The sequence below is a fragment of the Hemiscyllium ocellatum genome, chromosome 10 (genome assembly GCF_020745735.1).
Source record: "Hemiscyllium ocellatum isolate sHemOce1 chromosome 10, sHemOce1.pat.X.cur, whole genome shotgun sequence".
Classification (NCBI taxonomy): Eukaryota; Metazoa; Chordata; class Chondrichthyes; order Orectolobiformes; family Hemiscylliidae; genus Hemiscyllium; species Hemiscyllium ocellatum.
Genome location: NC_083410.1, coordinates 96,513,680 through 96,528,800, shown reverse-complemented (window position 1 = coordinate 96,528,800; position 15,121 = coordinate 96,513,680). Strand labels below are relative to the sequence as shown.

Here is a 15,121-nt window from a genome sequence, read left to right as displayed (position 1 = left end):
GCATATATTCGTACATGGATATGCTCTTACACACATGCACTTTACACATATGCACTCTTACATGTATGCACACTTACACATATACACACTCTTACACACAGACATGCTTTTACGCACATACACGCTGACACACACACCGTTACACATATGCATTCTTATTCATAGACATACTGACAGATTGACACACACACAACACACACTCCAGTTCAGTCTCTCTCATTCACACACACACATGCACACTCATACACCCACACACTATTCAGTCTCACTCATTCACTCAAACACTCACCCACAAACTTTGTCTCTCTATTTGCCCCCCTTACTCTCTTTCTCACACTCTCTCTTTCTTTCTGTCCCTCACGGACAAGTCTCACCCTACTCTGCGGGATGCTGGGATGAGTCCCAGTGCCCCCACCAAAGCCCTGGCTGAAGCTATCAACCCAAACCATCCCAACATAACCAGCAAACAAAACCAGCAGGTGTTGGAGAAACTCAGCGGGTGTGGCAGCATCTGTGGCAAGAGAAACAGAGTTAACGTTTCGAGTCCAGTGACCCTTTCTCAGAACTCATAAGAGAACCTATCCAGGGTTGCTGAGGGCACTTTGTAAGTAACCCCATCCTGGTGATGACCAGTTTACTCAGCATGGATCTGGGATGGAATTTGGTCCCTGGGAAAAATCATGTTGCTGTTGAGGAAGAGCTATTAAAGGTTTTTTTTTTAAAAAAATCTTTCACAGGATATGGGACAATTTTTGTCTCCATCCCTTCTCCAGTCCATCTGCTCCAGCTTATGTCTATTCTGCTGAAATAAACTTATCCTGTAAATCTATTAACTGATTGAGAATTAAATTTGCACTTGGCGTAGAGTATATGAGGCGAAAGTGAGGACTGCAGATGCTGGAGATCAGAGTCAAGATTAGAGTGGTGCTGGAAAAGCACAGCAGGTCAGGTGGCATCCAAGGAGCAGGAAAATCGACGTTTTGGGCAGGAGTCCTTCCTCAGGAATGAGCCTCTGGGGTGGAGTATACGAGAGCCAGTAGGTGGATTGGCAACCACAAATGACAACAGAAGTTGCTGGAAAAGCTCAGCAGGTCTGGCAGCATCTGTGAAGAGAAATCAGAGTTAATGTTTCAGGTTCACCCCCTCAGAACAGGTCACTGAATCCGAAACGTTAACTCTGATTTCTCTCCACAGATGCTGTCAAACCTGCCAAGCTTTTCCAGCAACTTCTGTTTCTGATTTACGGTATCCGCAGTTCTTTCAGTTTTTATTAGGTGGATTTACAGTGCTGAGTCACACATTAGTTGATGATGGCTAATCTTATTCATGGCCTAATTGCTTCCTCCCAGGAGTTCTTTGGCCAGCTAGATCAGAGAACATTGAATGCTTTTCTGAAGGCCTGCGATGAGCTGACTGACATTCTCCCTGAACAGGAGCAGCAAGGCCTGCAGGATACTGTCCGCAGTCTGCACAAGCAGTGGAAGGTCAGTGCAGCAGGAACTGGGGAATACTGTGGGACGGGGGAATAGGTAATGGGACTGGAGACATCAGGAACACCAGGAAGCTCATTCAGCCCCTCAGGCCTCCTTCACTTAGATCACGGCTGACTCACCAGGGCTCAGGAACTGATATCACCTACTTTTAAAGTTCATTAACCTCGCTACCCAACTTTGTCCAGAACTAAATACTGTGCTCAGATTGACTCTGACCAAGGGTTGAAGCGAGATACTGAAACTGGATGTAGGTTTGTTCGCTGAGCTGGAAGGTTCATTTCCAGATGTTTTGTCACCCTACTAGGTAACAGCTTCAGTGGGCCTCTGGGCAAAGCACTGTTCATGATTCCTGCTTTCTATTTATATGTTTGGGTTTCTTTGGGTTGGCGATGTCAGTTCCTCTGGTGATGTCATTTCCTGTTCTTTTTCTCAATCTATCAACAAACACACCGAGTTAGACCCCATCTATCACCCCTTGAGAAAAAGAACAGGAAATGACATCACCACAGGAAATGAAGTCACCCAAACCAAAGACATCCAAACTTATAAATAGAAAGCAGGAATCATGAACAGTGCTTTGCCCAGAGGCCCACTGAAGATGTTACCGAGTAGGGTGATGAAACATCTGGAAATGAACCTTCCAGCTCAGTGAGCAAACCTACATCCAGAACCTCAACCTGAGCCGCAAATCTTCTCAAAACTCGTGGAAATTCTGAAACATCCCTTCACCCCCTTTTGGACTCCGGCCCCCTCAAACATAAAGACTGATGTTCGATTAGGCTTTTATTTATAGAATCTCTACAGTGTGGAAGTAGACCATTCAGCCCATCGAGTCTACACCAACCCTCTGAAGAGCATCTTACCCAGACACATCCCCTATCCCATCACCCTGCATTTCCCATGACCAATCCACCTAATCTGCATATCCCTGGGCATTCTGGACAATTTAGCATAGCCAGTCCACCTAACCTGCACATTCCAGGGCATTATGGGCAATTTAGCAGGGCCAATCCACCTAACATGCACATCTTTGGACTGTAGGAGGAAACCAGAGCACCCGGGGACACAGGGTGGACGTGAAAACTCCACACAGACAGTCGCCCAAGGGTGGAACCAAACCTGGGTCCTGAGGCAGCAGTGCTAACCACTGAGCCACCGTGCCACCCCATTTTGTCTGAGTTTCTGCAAAGTAAACATGGCAATAATGTTGGGGGCATGAAGTTAGTGAATGAAGTCTAAATGGGTTTGAGTATTATATGTTAAAGGAACCCTGAGTTTCAGTCCCAGCATCCCTCAGTTTACAGATACAATGTACAGCAAGGCTGACTGTCATTGTCAATGTAGAATAATATGGGTCTACAAGCTGGAGTCCCTCAGCACTAAGATCCTGAGGCCTTGGGCTAGATTTTCATCCGGGAATTGGGACTTGGGAATTGTCAGGAGCTGGGGAGGGGTCAGATGTCTTGATACCATGATCCTGCCACCCAACTGGTGGTGTTTACCCCCTTGAGCACAGGTTAGGGTCATATGGCCCACCCTTTTGTACTGAGACATCGGCCTGGTTCTGAATCAGAGTATGAGGCCCGTCATTGACACCTTGTCCCCTCTAAGATTCATTTCTGTACACTATATAAATCAGCTAAAGCAATCAAACAGTACAACATGATCCACTTGCAAAACATAATCCTTTTAATCGTTCATAAATCTACCAATAGAACCGAGCCTATAGACCCTGTCAGAATCCATTAGTAAGATTGGAATTCAGATAAGCATTCATAATGATATCCCATTGATCAACTTGGTCAACAAAGCATCTAGAGGCGAATACATTAAAACCTTTGAGGTCAGTCAGAAACAGAGCCATCTGTTGGAGCTTTGAAACAGCCAAACAGATGGCTGAGCCAATACAGAGGAACCTCGATTACCTGAGCGACACGGGTGGGGAGTATTTTTTTTGGATAACCAAATGCCAGGTAACACAGTTTAACCAAGCATCAGGACCTTGCGATCTTGTTCGGATAATCCAAAATTCGGATAATTGAATGTCGGATAGTCGAGGTTCCTCTGTAATTTACATGGTCAGATTTTGATTCCAATGTTGTGTGGTGCAGAGTAGTACTTTATCTAGCGGGATGATGGATTCTAATGTATGTGTCACAATTCTGTTTGATCTAATGGTCACTTACCTTTTCAAAACGAAGCCCTTACCACATAGTCTTCCGACACGACACATGAAGTTGGCAACCCCCTTTTGAGCTTAACTCTCAAACGCTTCCCATCGCTAATCATGGCTCGCCCCCGGCCCGCCTCTGAGCTGGGGTAAAGCACACTGCCTTGAGAAGCCACTCTCTGTGGTATTAGAGACGATCTGAAAAGCCCACTCCCAGAATGGAACTCGCAGGATCGGGGCAGGCTCATAACCGAGCCCCTTATTCCACTCCGGATCAAAATGGCCGACAGGGGTGGGAATCCCAGGGTTGCATTCCACCTGACGTTTGCAAAGCCTGCCTGAGGTGGCTCTAGCCCGTGGTGTGACAGGAAGATCTGGTCTCGAGTGATGGTCAGTAAAACCTTTCCAAACCTTGGCTTTTGATCTTCACGATGCTGCTTGGATTATTTCAGGACCTTCAGGCTGAAGCCCCCTACCATTTGCTCCGCCTCCAGATTGAAGCAGCCCGAAATAAGCTGGTGGAGATGATGGAGGAATGTAGATTACAACTGGAAAAGGAGAACGAGCTCCTAACCAGCACCAACAGTGAAGAGCTTATTGTACAACACAAGGTAAGCACTGACTGTGGTCTGTTGCTGTTCTGTCTCCAGACAGGACTTGATGAGCAACAGAGTGGCCTCCGTTTGTTTTATTCACGTGTGGGATGCCAGCAATTTTCTCCAGTCCCTCTAGATCCTTTTATGTAACATGGAGACCAAAATTGCGATCAAACCGAGCCACGTGTAAATATAACATACCCTGGGAGATGTGCAAATCCAGTTGCCCCCGTGCTCTCAACCCAGATGTAGGCCTGCTCCTGGGTAGCATGGTGGCTCAGTATTTAGCATGCTGCCTCAAGGACCCAGGTTCAATTCCAGTCCTAGGTGACTGTTTTTGTGTTCTCCCAATGTCTGTGTAGGTTTCCCCCTGCCTAGTCTCGTAGAGATGTATAGCACGGAAACAAACCCTTCGGTCCAACCCGACCATGCCGACCAGATATCCCAACCCAATCTAGTCCCACCTGTCAGCACCCGGCCCATATCCCTCCAAGCCCTTCCTGTTCATATACCCATCCAAATGCCTTTTAAATGTTGCAATTGTACCAGCCTCCACCACTTCCTCTGGCAGCTCATTCCATACACATACCACCCTCTGCGTGAAAACGTTGCCCCTTAGGTCTCTTTTATATCTTTCCCCTCTCGCCCTAAATCTATGCCCTCTAGTTCTGGACTCCCTCACCCCAGGGAAAAGATCTTGTCTATTTATCCTATCCATGCCTCTCATGATTTTATAAACTTCTATAAGGTCACCCCTCAGCCTCCGACGCTTCAGGGAAAACAGCCCCAGCCTGTTCAGCTTCTCCCTATAGCTCAAATCCTCCAACCCTGGCAACATCCTTGTAAATCTTTTCTGAACCCTTTCAAGTTTCACAACATCTTTCCGATAGGAAGGAGACCAGAATTGTCCACAAGCTTTGGTGGATTAGCCTTGGGAAATGCAGGAGTGAAATGGGTGTTGATTCTGATTGAGATGCCCTTTGGAGGGCTATTACAGACTGAGTGGGCCAAATGGCCTCATTCTGAGCTGTAGGGATTCTATGAATCTCTCTATAGAAATGAGCTGCAGTGCAAATTCGGTTTTGGTTTATGACTTTGTTAGCATCTGTAGCTACCTTTGATGATTTGTGAGTTAGGATATCTTATACATCTTTGCTCTTGCACCCCATTTAGACTCATTCTTCCTGCAGACTTAGTGACTTTTGTTATCTTCCAAACAAAATGCATCATTTTGCACTTACAAATGAGTGTGCCATTTCAACATTGATTTATATAGATTAAATGGTTTCATTTTGCACGATGTCGCAGATGAATTTCATACTTATTTTGCGAACACTGAATTTGCCCAAATCACAGTAGTGTAATTAGTTAGTGCATAACTGAAAGGCTGGTGGTTCGAGCCCACCCAGGGACAGCTATCTTTTTTACAATTGCAAGATTTAAGAGGCATTTGGATGGGTATATGAATAGGAAGGGTTTGGAGGGATATGGACCGGGTGCTGGCAGGTGGGACTAGATTGAGTTGGGATATCTGGTCGGCATGGGCAGGTTGGATCGAAGGGTCTGTTTCTGTGCTGTACATCTCTATGACTCTATGACATGGCCCTCAGCCTTGGCACCATCAGGTCATGTGGTTCCACTAGGCGGCCACTTGGTGGAGCATCGGCAGCCATGTTCATACTTAGTTAAGGACAGAGTGTCCATCTCCTCTAATTTTACCCAACGACTCATTTCCCTTTCCAGGAGTTTTTCTCCGAGACTGGGAAGTTCGAGTGGTGCAGGAAGCGGGGCAAGGTGATCGGAGACCTCTGTCAGAAGCTGCCGGAATCTCGGAAGTACGAGGGGATCAGGACAAAACATGAAATGGACAAAAAGACGCTGAGGGAATTGCAAGGTCTTATTGATGCCACCTACCAGAAAATATTGGATCAGCCCGACAAATGGAAGGAGTACAGGACGAGGTAACAGAGATGGATGATACGATGACCTGGGGTTTATTACCTTTCCTTCAAAGTAGCGTAGGAGTGGGTTCCTGGCTAAACTGGAGCCGTCTCTCACAGGAAGCACAAAGTTCACTGTCCCCCACATCCTGCGGAGTTTTGAATCATAGAATCGTACAGTATTGAATAGGCTCTTCGGCCCATCTAGCCTGTACTGCCAAAAATAGACTATTGTCCACACTAGGAAAAAGTGAGGAGTGCAGATGCTGGAAAATAGAGTTGAAGAGTGTGTTGTTGGAAAAGCACAGCAGGTCAGGCAGCATCTGAGGAGCAGGAGGAACAAGGTTTCAAGTATAAGCTCTTCATCTGGAAGTCTGATGAAGGGCTTATGCTTGAAATGTTGACTCTCCTGCTCCTCAGATGCTGCCTGACCGGCTGTGCTTTTCCAACGCCACACTTTTCGACTTCTGTCTACACTAATTCCAGTTACCCGTACTAGGCCCAGTTACCCCGTACTAGGCCCAGTTACCCCGTACTAGGCCCAGTTACCCGTGTTAGGCCCAGTTACCCGTACTAGGCCCAGTTACCCCGTACTAGGCTCAGTTACCCGTACTAGGTCCAGTTACCTGTACTAGGCCCATGGCCTTGAATGTTTCGGACTTCAGGTGCTCATCTAATGACTTTCTAAACGTTATGAGGGTTCTCGCCTCAACTGCACTCCCCAGGTATTGCATTCCAGACCCCTGCCAACCCTTGGTGTTTTTCCTCACGGCCCCTCTAAACTTCCTGTCTTACGCTTCGAAGATTATGCCCAGTTGACCCTTTGGCTGAAGGAAACAACTGCTCTCTATCCGCCCCTGTCCAGGCCCTTCATAATCTTATACACCTCGGTCAGAAATTCCATCCCACCCCACCACAGCCTTCTCTGTTTCAAAGTGCTTACTCATTTTAATGTAATCCCCACTGGGAAGACTTCATGACTGGTTTAAAATCGGATAGGGAGGATTCTGGAACAGGCCCAGACTGCTCTGAAGGAGCCTGGGGATGCTTGTGGAGGTGGGAGATGCCCCATCCCCGACACCCGAAGGTGCTGTGACTCCTGATGGGGTGGAGCTCTTTGCGAATACTGGGAAGTGGCTGAGGTTTTGTCATTTGTGATGGAGCCAAAGGGCCAGGATTGAATGTTCTTGTCCAATTAAGCCTTGCAGATAGTGCCCTCATGGCCTTAGCTTTCTCCTACTCTATTCTAGACTTTAAAATATTAATACTTCCAATGTCAATAATTGTAAATTTTTTTAACTGTTAAAAACTGTTAAAAAAGATAACAGCTATTGATCGATTAAGCACTTTCAGAACAGCTGACAAAGGCATAACGATTCTTGGTAATGTCCCTACCTCTGGGCTAGACTATCTAGGTTCAAATCCCACCTGCTCCAGAGGTATCTAAAGATGTGTAGGTTAGGTGAAATAGCCATGCTAAATTGCCTGTAGTATTCAGGGATGTGCAGGTTAGGTACTTTTGTTAGGGGTAAATGTAGGGGAATGGGTCTGGGTGGGTTACTCTTTGGAGGGTTAGTGTGGACTTGTTGGGCTGAAGGGCCCGTTTCCACACTGTAGGGATTCTATGCTGTGGACAGGTTGATTAGAAAAGATGAGAATAAAGTAAGTATGCTGGGACATTTAGGGTTGGCTAGGCAGGAAGCTGAGATTTATATTGTTGTGTTCTGGTAAGTAAATGTAGCATGAATCCAAAATTTGGTACCAAGTTTTTATTTCACAGTCCTGAGTGGTTTAGCGTGTTAAGTCTGGATATGGAGTCAGATTTCAGGTATCTGAAGATTTAGCATCTGGCTGAACTTCAGCTCACCTGTTTCTGAGGATTAACATGACCCCCTCCCAGGCTCAAAACCACCTTCGTGCTCCATGCAGTTGTCAGTGACTTGGAATGTTCTAGATCTCCCAGTGCAAGCATGCCTCCAGTGGAATGTTGGGTAGAATCCAAGTGACTGGTCGGTTTTGGTTTTGGAAGTCACCAAACTACTGGAAGTCCTGATGGGAAAGGTCAGAGGTCGAAGGGACAAGGAAGGTCGGAAGCTTCCGGAATAGCGAGAGGATTTGGAGACATGTTGCTCACGGTAGGACTGATTGATGCTCGATCACTAGGTAAGGTGTCTTGTCATGTGTGATGAGATCAAGCACAAAGTTGGAACTGGAGACTGTGGTGGAATTGATGAGGAGTGAGGAGGCAGAAGACTGGGATTATGTTCGGCATAGACCGAGAGGTCTGTTTCCATGCTGTGTGAGTCTATGACTCTCTTAAGTGCATATTGACCAACTAGTTGTCTGGGACCGGGAATGTGATGAGTGGGAAAGAAAGGTAACCAGACGTATTATGACTCTGGCCAGGGGAATACCATTGCGGAGTTTAACTCTTCCCACCGAGTGAGAGGGTTTGGTGGGAATGTGGATTTGAGGTTACATCAGCTCAACCACAATCTGATCGAATCAGGCAGCAGGCTCGACGGGCTGAATGTCCTCCTTCTGCTCTTTCTCTATGTGCTCCTCTGAGTTTGGGGGATTCTTCCATGGGGCCAAGTGAGAGAGAGATTCCTAAAGGCCGATGTGGATGGTGAGGGTGAACCAAGAAGGGCCACTCTGGATTGGCATCCGAGAGAGAGAGGGAGGCTCTGGTTCTTGGCAAAGTGGAGGTCGTGTACTCTCCGGAGAGTTAATGTGAACGTGAGGTTGAGTGACAATTTGGGGAATTTGGAGGAGAGACGACAGGAGGGATTCAGGAGTGGATGAAAGGCCTAAGCACGAGGCATTGCTTGAGATAGAGGTGTGGAGGGGATGCAACAATGTTAGGCAGGAACTCACCAAGAGCTTGGGGCAATTTGGAAACTCAGCAGCTCTGGAGGAGGCCATTTGACCCATCATACCTGTGGTGGCTCTTCTACTGGAGCTGTGTATCCATTCCTTTCCAGGCTATTTGCATGTGTCCTCTCATACGTTTTCCCAGAATACATACCCAGTGCTGTTGTTAGACAGATGATTCAGGCTCTGCCTTAAGACGTACTTTGCATTTTAAGTGTTGATGTGGTGGCTTAGTGGTTAGCCCTGCTGCCTCACAGCCCCTGGGTTCAATTCCAGGCTTGGTGAACTGTCTGTGTGGAGTTTGCACATTCTCCCTGTGTCTGTGCGTGTTTCCTCCCATAATCCAAAGAAACCCTGTTAATTCGTAATGTATTGAGCGAATCACTAAACAGAACCCATTTAACACGGAACCCCCAAAAAAACTTGATGTCACGAGGAGTTAAGGGCTACGGGGAGAATGCTGGTAAGTGGAGTTGAAATGCCCATCAGCCATGATTGAATGGCGGAGTGGACTCGATGGGCCGAATGGCCTTACTTCCACTCCTATGTCTTATGGTCTTATATGTAGGTCAGGTGACTTGGCCAGGCTAAATTGCCCATAGTGTCCAGGGATGTATAGGTTAGGTGGGGGTGAATGTAGAGTGATAGGGGAATGGGTCTGGGTGGGATACTCTTTGGAGGGTCGGTGTGGATTTGTTGTGCTGAAGGGCCGGTTTCTTCACTATTCTATTCTATATCTCTGTGTGTGTGAAAACGCTCCCTCTCATCCTTTTGTAGATATTCCGAACAATCAAAATGGCTTCTGACAAAGAATAAGCAGCTGATGGAGATCCGGAATGAAGCCTCCAATTCCAGAAAGTACGGAGAGTTGAAGTCAGTTCTGAAGGTTTGTTCAACATATTGTTTTCTGCCAGAGCCTGAGGGTGTGTAAAACACTGGGCCCAGGGCGTGTGCAAGTGGGAAAATCATTGACCATCCAACTTTTCCTCTTTACTCGTTACCGGGCAATGGGCCTCACTGACTAGGCCAGCATTAACCTTACCTGAAAGTTTGATCTACAAGGTCATCGGCCAAGCAACACAGGATGTCACCTGAGAAGAATCTGTCTGGTAACAGGTGGATGATTAAAAGAAAATTGCATTTAAACAGTTTCGGGGGGAAATTCTGTGTTCTTTGAATGGCGTCTTGTTGAGTTGGCTTTAGACTGTTGTATCCCTACCACAGAACACTGCTACCCACCAGCAGTGCTTCGGTTAGCCTGTAGATCTCCCAGTAGTCCCATTCTTGTCTCTGAACTCACACGTTGTGGGTTTAAGTCATTTAAGCTCATGACCTCTCCAGCACCAACAACAACAACAAGGTTTCCTCTGGAGTACTGTGTCCACTTCTGGTCACCCTGTTATAGGAAGGATGTTATTAAGCTGGAGAGGGTTCTGGAGTGCTGCTCCTTCATCAGGAGAGTGAACAGGAACACACAGGCGCAGAATTTATAGGCGGAGAGATCAAAATGGTGTGTGTAGAGTGTCAACAGGCTGATTAATGAGTCTTTTGCAGGTGAAGAAGTGTCAGACAGTGTGAGTAAAGTGTCAACAGCTGGATAGCAAGCAAACGGATAACCCGTAATCTGACTAATCGAGGCAGAGAGAGATAATTAAAAATAAGGAGGTGCCAGAGACAAACCAAATGGCTGGAATAACATGACAGGTGTAAGAGTCGCATGTCGAGGGTCTGACCAAAGTAATGAGAAATCCAAAACTGTACAAACTAATTAAGGTAGAGAGATTATAACAAGTTAGCAAGGTGATGGTATCAAAACAGGAATGTAAGGAGATTTGACAGATACAGAACAATGTGGTGGGGTTACACGTTGAGGCCTCAATTAATTAGATTATAGGTCATGCCTTCACCTGCTATTTAGCTGTTCATTCTTTACTCACACTGTCTGGCACTCTTGATCACCTGCTTATTATTCAGCCTGTGGACACTCCACTCAGATCTTTTGGTCTCTCTGCCTATAAATTCTGTGCCTGTGTGCGTCCTGCCACTTCACCCCATGAGTGAGCAGCGCTCCGAAAGCCTGTGATTTCAAATAAACCTGTTGGACTGTAACCTGGTGCCATGTGACTTCTGACCTTGTCCACCCCAGTCCAACACCAGCACCTCCACGTCATGGAGAGGGTTCAGAAGAGATTTACCAGGATGTTGCTGGGTATGGAAGGTTTGAGTTGTAAAGAAAGACTGGGACTTTTTTTCACTGGAGCGTAGGACATTGAGGAGTGACCTTATAGAAGTTTATAAAATCATGAGGGGCATGGATAAGGTGAATGGCAGGTGTCTTTTCCCCAGAGTGGGGGATATCCAGACTAAAAGGTGCATTTTTGAGGTGAGAGGAGAAAGATTTTAAAAAGTCATGAGGGGCAACATTTTCACACAGAGTGTGTGGAGTGAACTTCCTGGGAAAGTGGTGGATGCAGGCACACTTCCAACATATAAAAGACATTTGGTTAAGTACATGAATGGGAAAGGTTTGGAGGGATATGGGTCAGGAGGAGGCAGGTGGGAGTAGTTTAGTTTGGGATTATAGTCAGCATGGACTGGTTGGACTGAAGGGTCTGTTTCTGTGCTGTATGACTCCATGACTCTATAACCTGGACATAGGTAGTGCCTTTAGTGGTACTTTACTGGAGCATCATCACACAAAACTGGACACACTCAGCCACATAGGGAAAGATGTGAGGATTGCTGGTCAGAACCGTGATCAAAGAGGTGAGTATTAAGGAGCTTCTTAAAGAAGGAAAGAGAGATTAGATTATTTTACAGCCCTTCAGCCCAACAAGTCCACACTGACCCGCCGAAGCGCAACCCAACCATACCCCTACACTTACCTAACACTACAGGCAATTTAGCATGGCCAATTCACCTAACCCGCACATCTTTGGACTGTGGGAGGAAACCCACGCAGACACGGCGAGAATGTGCAAACTCCGCACAGTCAGTCACCTGAGGCGGGAATTGAACCCGGGTCTCTAGCACTGTGAGGCAGCAGTGCTAACCACTGTGCCACCGTGCCGCCCAATGGAGAGATTGAGAATGGTGCCTTCAAGAGGGAAACCTTTTCCAGAGGAAATCGACGGGCCTGTAACCCCTGGAGTTTACAAGAATAAGTGGTGATTTGTAACAGTCACGATCACTCCCTTGGTGAGAGAGACTAAAACTTAATGACGCAGCTTTAAAATAGAGCATTCCCTGTGAAAGACGGCAACAAGGAGGATATATTGTCTCACAGCTCAGCGAGCCTGAACTCTCTTCCCCAGAGAGAGGTGAAGGAAGGGGGCCGATGTGTATCTTTAAGACTGAATTATTCGGCTTCTTGATTGACAGAGACTATCAGGGATAGACAGGATTGAAATCAAAATCAGGTTAGCCATCATCTGTCAGCCGGCAGAAGGGATTTGAGGAGCCGAGTGTTCCGTTAATTTCCATGTTTGGTCACATGCGTTTAGACGGAGGGAGCTGAGGTACAGCCGCCAGTGCTGGAGAGAACAAAACTGGTGATTCCCAGGAATCACCGGAGTCATTGAGAGGTGTGGGGCTGGGCTGATTTAACACGGAGCAGGAGTTGGATGAGGCCATGGGGGCGAATCAGAAATGGGGTTGATGAGTAGAAATGTATTGATTCGGTTTTTCTTTCGTATTTAGGGACTTAAGGAAGAGGCTAGCTGCGAGGAAGCAAACATTTTGTGGTTGAGATCCAGACTGGCTGCACTCAGGGTCGTTTCTTCAGAGAGCGAAGCCCAACGACAAGATGAGGAGCTGTCCAAACTCACAGCTGGATTCAACAGGCTCCTGACCCAAGTGGACGAGGTAAGAGAACGCTGGTGATATGACATTAATGTGGCCCCACGTTCCTTATTTTATGTGTCTGTGCTCCAAATGTGGTGCCGTTTGGATATACCATGCTCCCTTGCTTCTCCCAAGCCAGTAATCTTTATGGTGTAAAATTGTTTCCTGGTTCCAAAGCATTTCACAAGTTTAGAAAGTATATTTCCTGAAGGCATTTGACAAGGTACCACGTTAAAGACCTTTATGCAAAAGTAAAGCTGATCGCCTAGGTGTTAGCACAGAACCATTGAATTCCTACAGCACAGAAAGAGGCCATTCAGCCCAGCAAGTCTGCACCAACCTTGTGAACAGCCCCCTCACCCTTTCCCTGTAACCCTGCATTTGCTGTGGCTAACCCACCTGAGTGAAAGTGAGATGCTGGAGATCAGAGTCGAGAGTGTGGTGCTGGAAAAGCACAGCAGGTCAGGCAGCATCCGAGGAGCAGGAGAATCGACATTTCGGGCAAAAGCCCTTCAGGAATGAGGCTGGGAGCCTCGGGGGTGGAGAGGTAAATGGGAGGGGGGTGGGGCTGGGGGCAAGGTAGCTGAGAGTGCAATAGGTAGATGGAGGTGGGGGTAAAGGTGATAGGTCAAAGAGGAGGGTGGAGCAGAGAGGTGGGAAGATGGACACATGGGACGGGTCATAAGGGCGGCACTGAGCGGGAAGGTTGGGACTGGGGTAAGGTGGGGATGAGGGGAAATGACCTATCACTATAACCCCCACCCACCTATTGCACTTTCAGCTACCTTCCCTCAGCCCCACACCCACCCCCTCGGCTCCACGCCTCATTCCTAATAAAGGGCATTTGTCCAAAATGTTGATTCTCCTGCTCTTCAGATGCTGCGCTTTTCCAGCACCACTCTCGCAACCCACCTAACCTACACATCTTTGGACAGTGGGAGCACCCAGTGGAACCCCACACAGACATGGGGAGGATGGGTAAACTCGACACAGGAAGTCACCCAAGGTTGGAATTGAACCTGTGCCATGAGGTAGCAGTGCTTCCCACTGAGCCACCGTGCTGTCCCAAATGGTTAATAAAAAGTTGAACAGAAAATATCCAGATTTTGGTGCTTCCTGTTCAGCAGAATGCACCAATTCATCTCAACACTGAGCAGAAATATGCACATCTTTTTACCTTAATCACAGCTGCACAATGGCTTAGAACTGTACGTTGAACCCTTGGCACCCAAATGGATAACGCAGTCATACCCAGCAGGCACAAAGCTCCATTATTTCTGCTGCTGCATCACATTTTCCAGCTAGGCACTGCACGCAGAGATGGCACAGCATCCTGTGAGAGAGGTCACCTCGTCGCCTTACTTTGGGGATTCCCCTCAGATAAAAGTTGTCGTCATACCTGCCTCGGTGGAAGCTGAAAGAGGGGCTCTGACTCATCCTGAAAATAGCAGCGTGGTGAATATACAAAACCGAATGCTGAGCCTGTGGAAGTCTCTGTCACGGAACCTGGCCGAGACCAAACCATTGAATGATTTCAGGAAGGTGTGTGGATTAGCTGTGAGAAATGCAGGGTTACATGGGTAGGGTGGGTCTGGGTGGGATGCCCTTCGGAGAGTCAGTGTGGACTCAATGGGCCGAATGGTCTGTTTCCACCCTGTAGGGATTATAGCAATTAGGAAGGCAAGTGGAATTTTGTCCTTCATTACTGAAGTGTTATGATATGGGGTAAACCCCTCTGCTAACGTAGACCAGCAACACAGATAAGATTCACCCCGTGATATAATCTGTTAAAATTCCAGAGACAAAAACTATCCCACTATTTAAAGTAAAAAAATTCAAGAACTTTAGGTCTAACAGAGAATATTAACTAACAATTATTTACAGCACCTTTCTCTTAAGCCTGTCTTCTAGCTCCCCTTCTACAATACTGGCCCAATAAAAATCACGAGTATGATTTACAAAAGAAACATAATCATGTTTCAACACCTCAGTCTAGATTAGAGTGGTGCTGGAAAAGCTTACTGACTCCCAGCAGCAACTGCACGCAGAAGGGGAGCGCCTGATGGATTCCAGGGATCTTCAAAAAGCCAGGGATCTGGCTCTACCTCCTGCTCCTGCTCCTCAGATGATGCCTGACCTGCTGTGCTTTTCCAGCACCACTCTAAGCTAGAGTCTGGTTTCCAGCATCTGCAGCCCTTGTCTTTA

The 15,121-nt window shown here is 47.1% G+C and overlaps 1 protein-coding gene across 1 annotated transcript in view; it reads left to right on the top strand.

Annotated features, from left to right (window-relative positions):
• The window catches only part of LOC132819587 (nesprin-1-like), a 182,456-nt gene that overhangs the window by 158,134 nt on the left and 9,201 nt on the right, over positions 1–15,121 (top strand). The window contains exons 22-26 of the mRNA XM_060831158.1: positions 1,350–1,484; positions 4,116–4,274; positions 6,003–6,220; positions 9,851–9,959; positions 12,773–12,937. Coding sequence (XP_060687141.1) covers positions 1,350–1,484; positions 4,116–4,274; positions 6,003–6,220; positions 9,851–9,959; positions 12,773–12,937 — 786 coding nt within the window. The remainder of the gene's footprint in view (positions 1–1,349; positions 1,485–4,115; positions 4,275–6,002; positions 6,221–9,850; positions 9,960–12,772; positions 12,938–15,121) is intronic.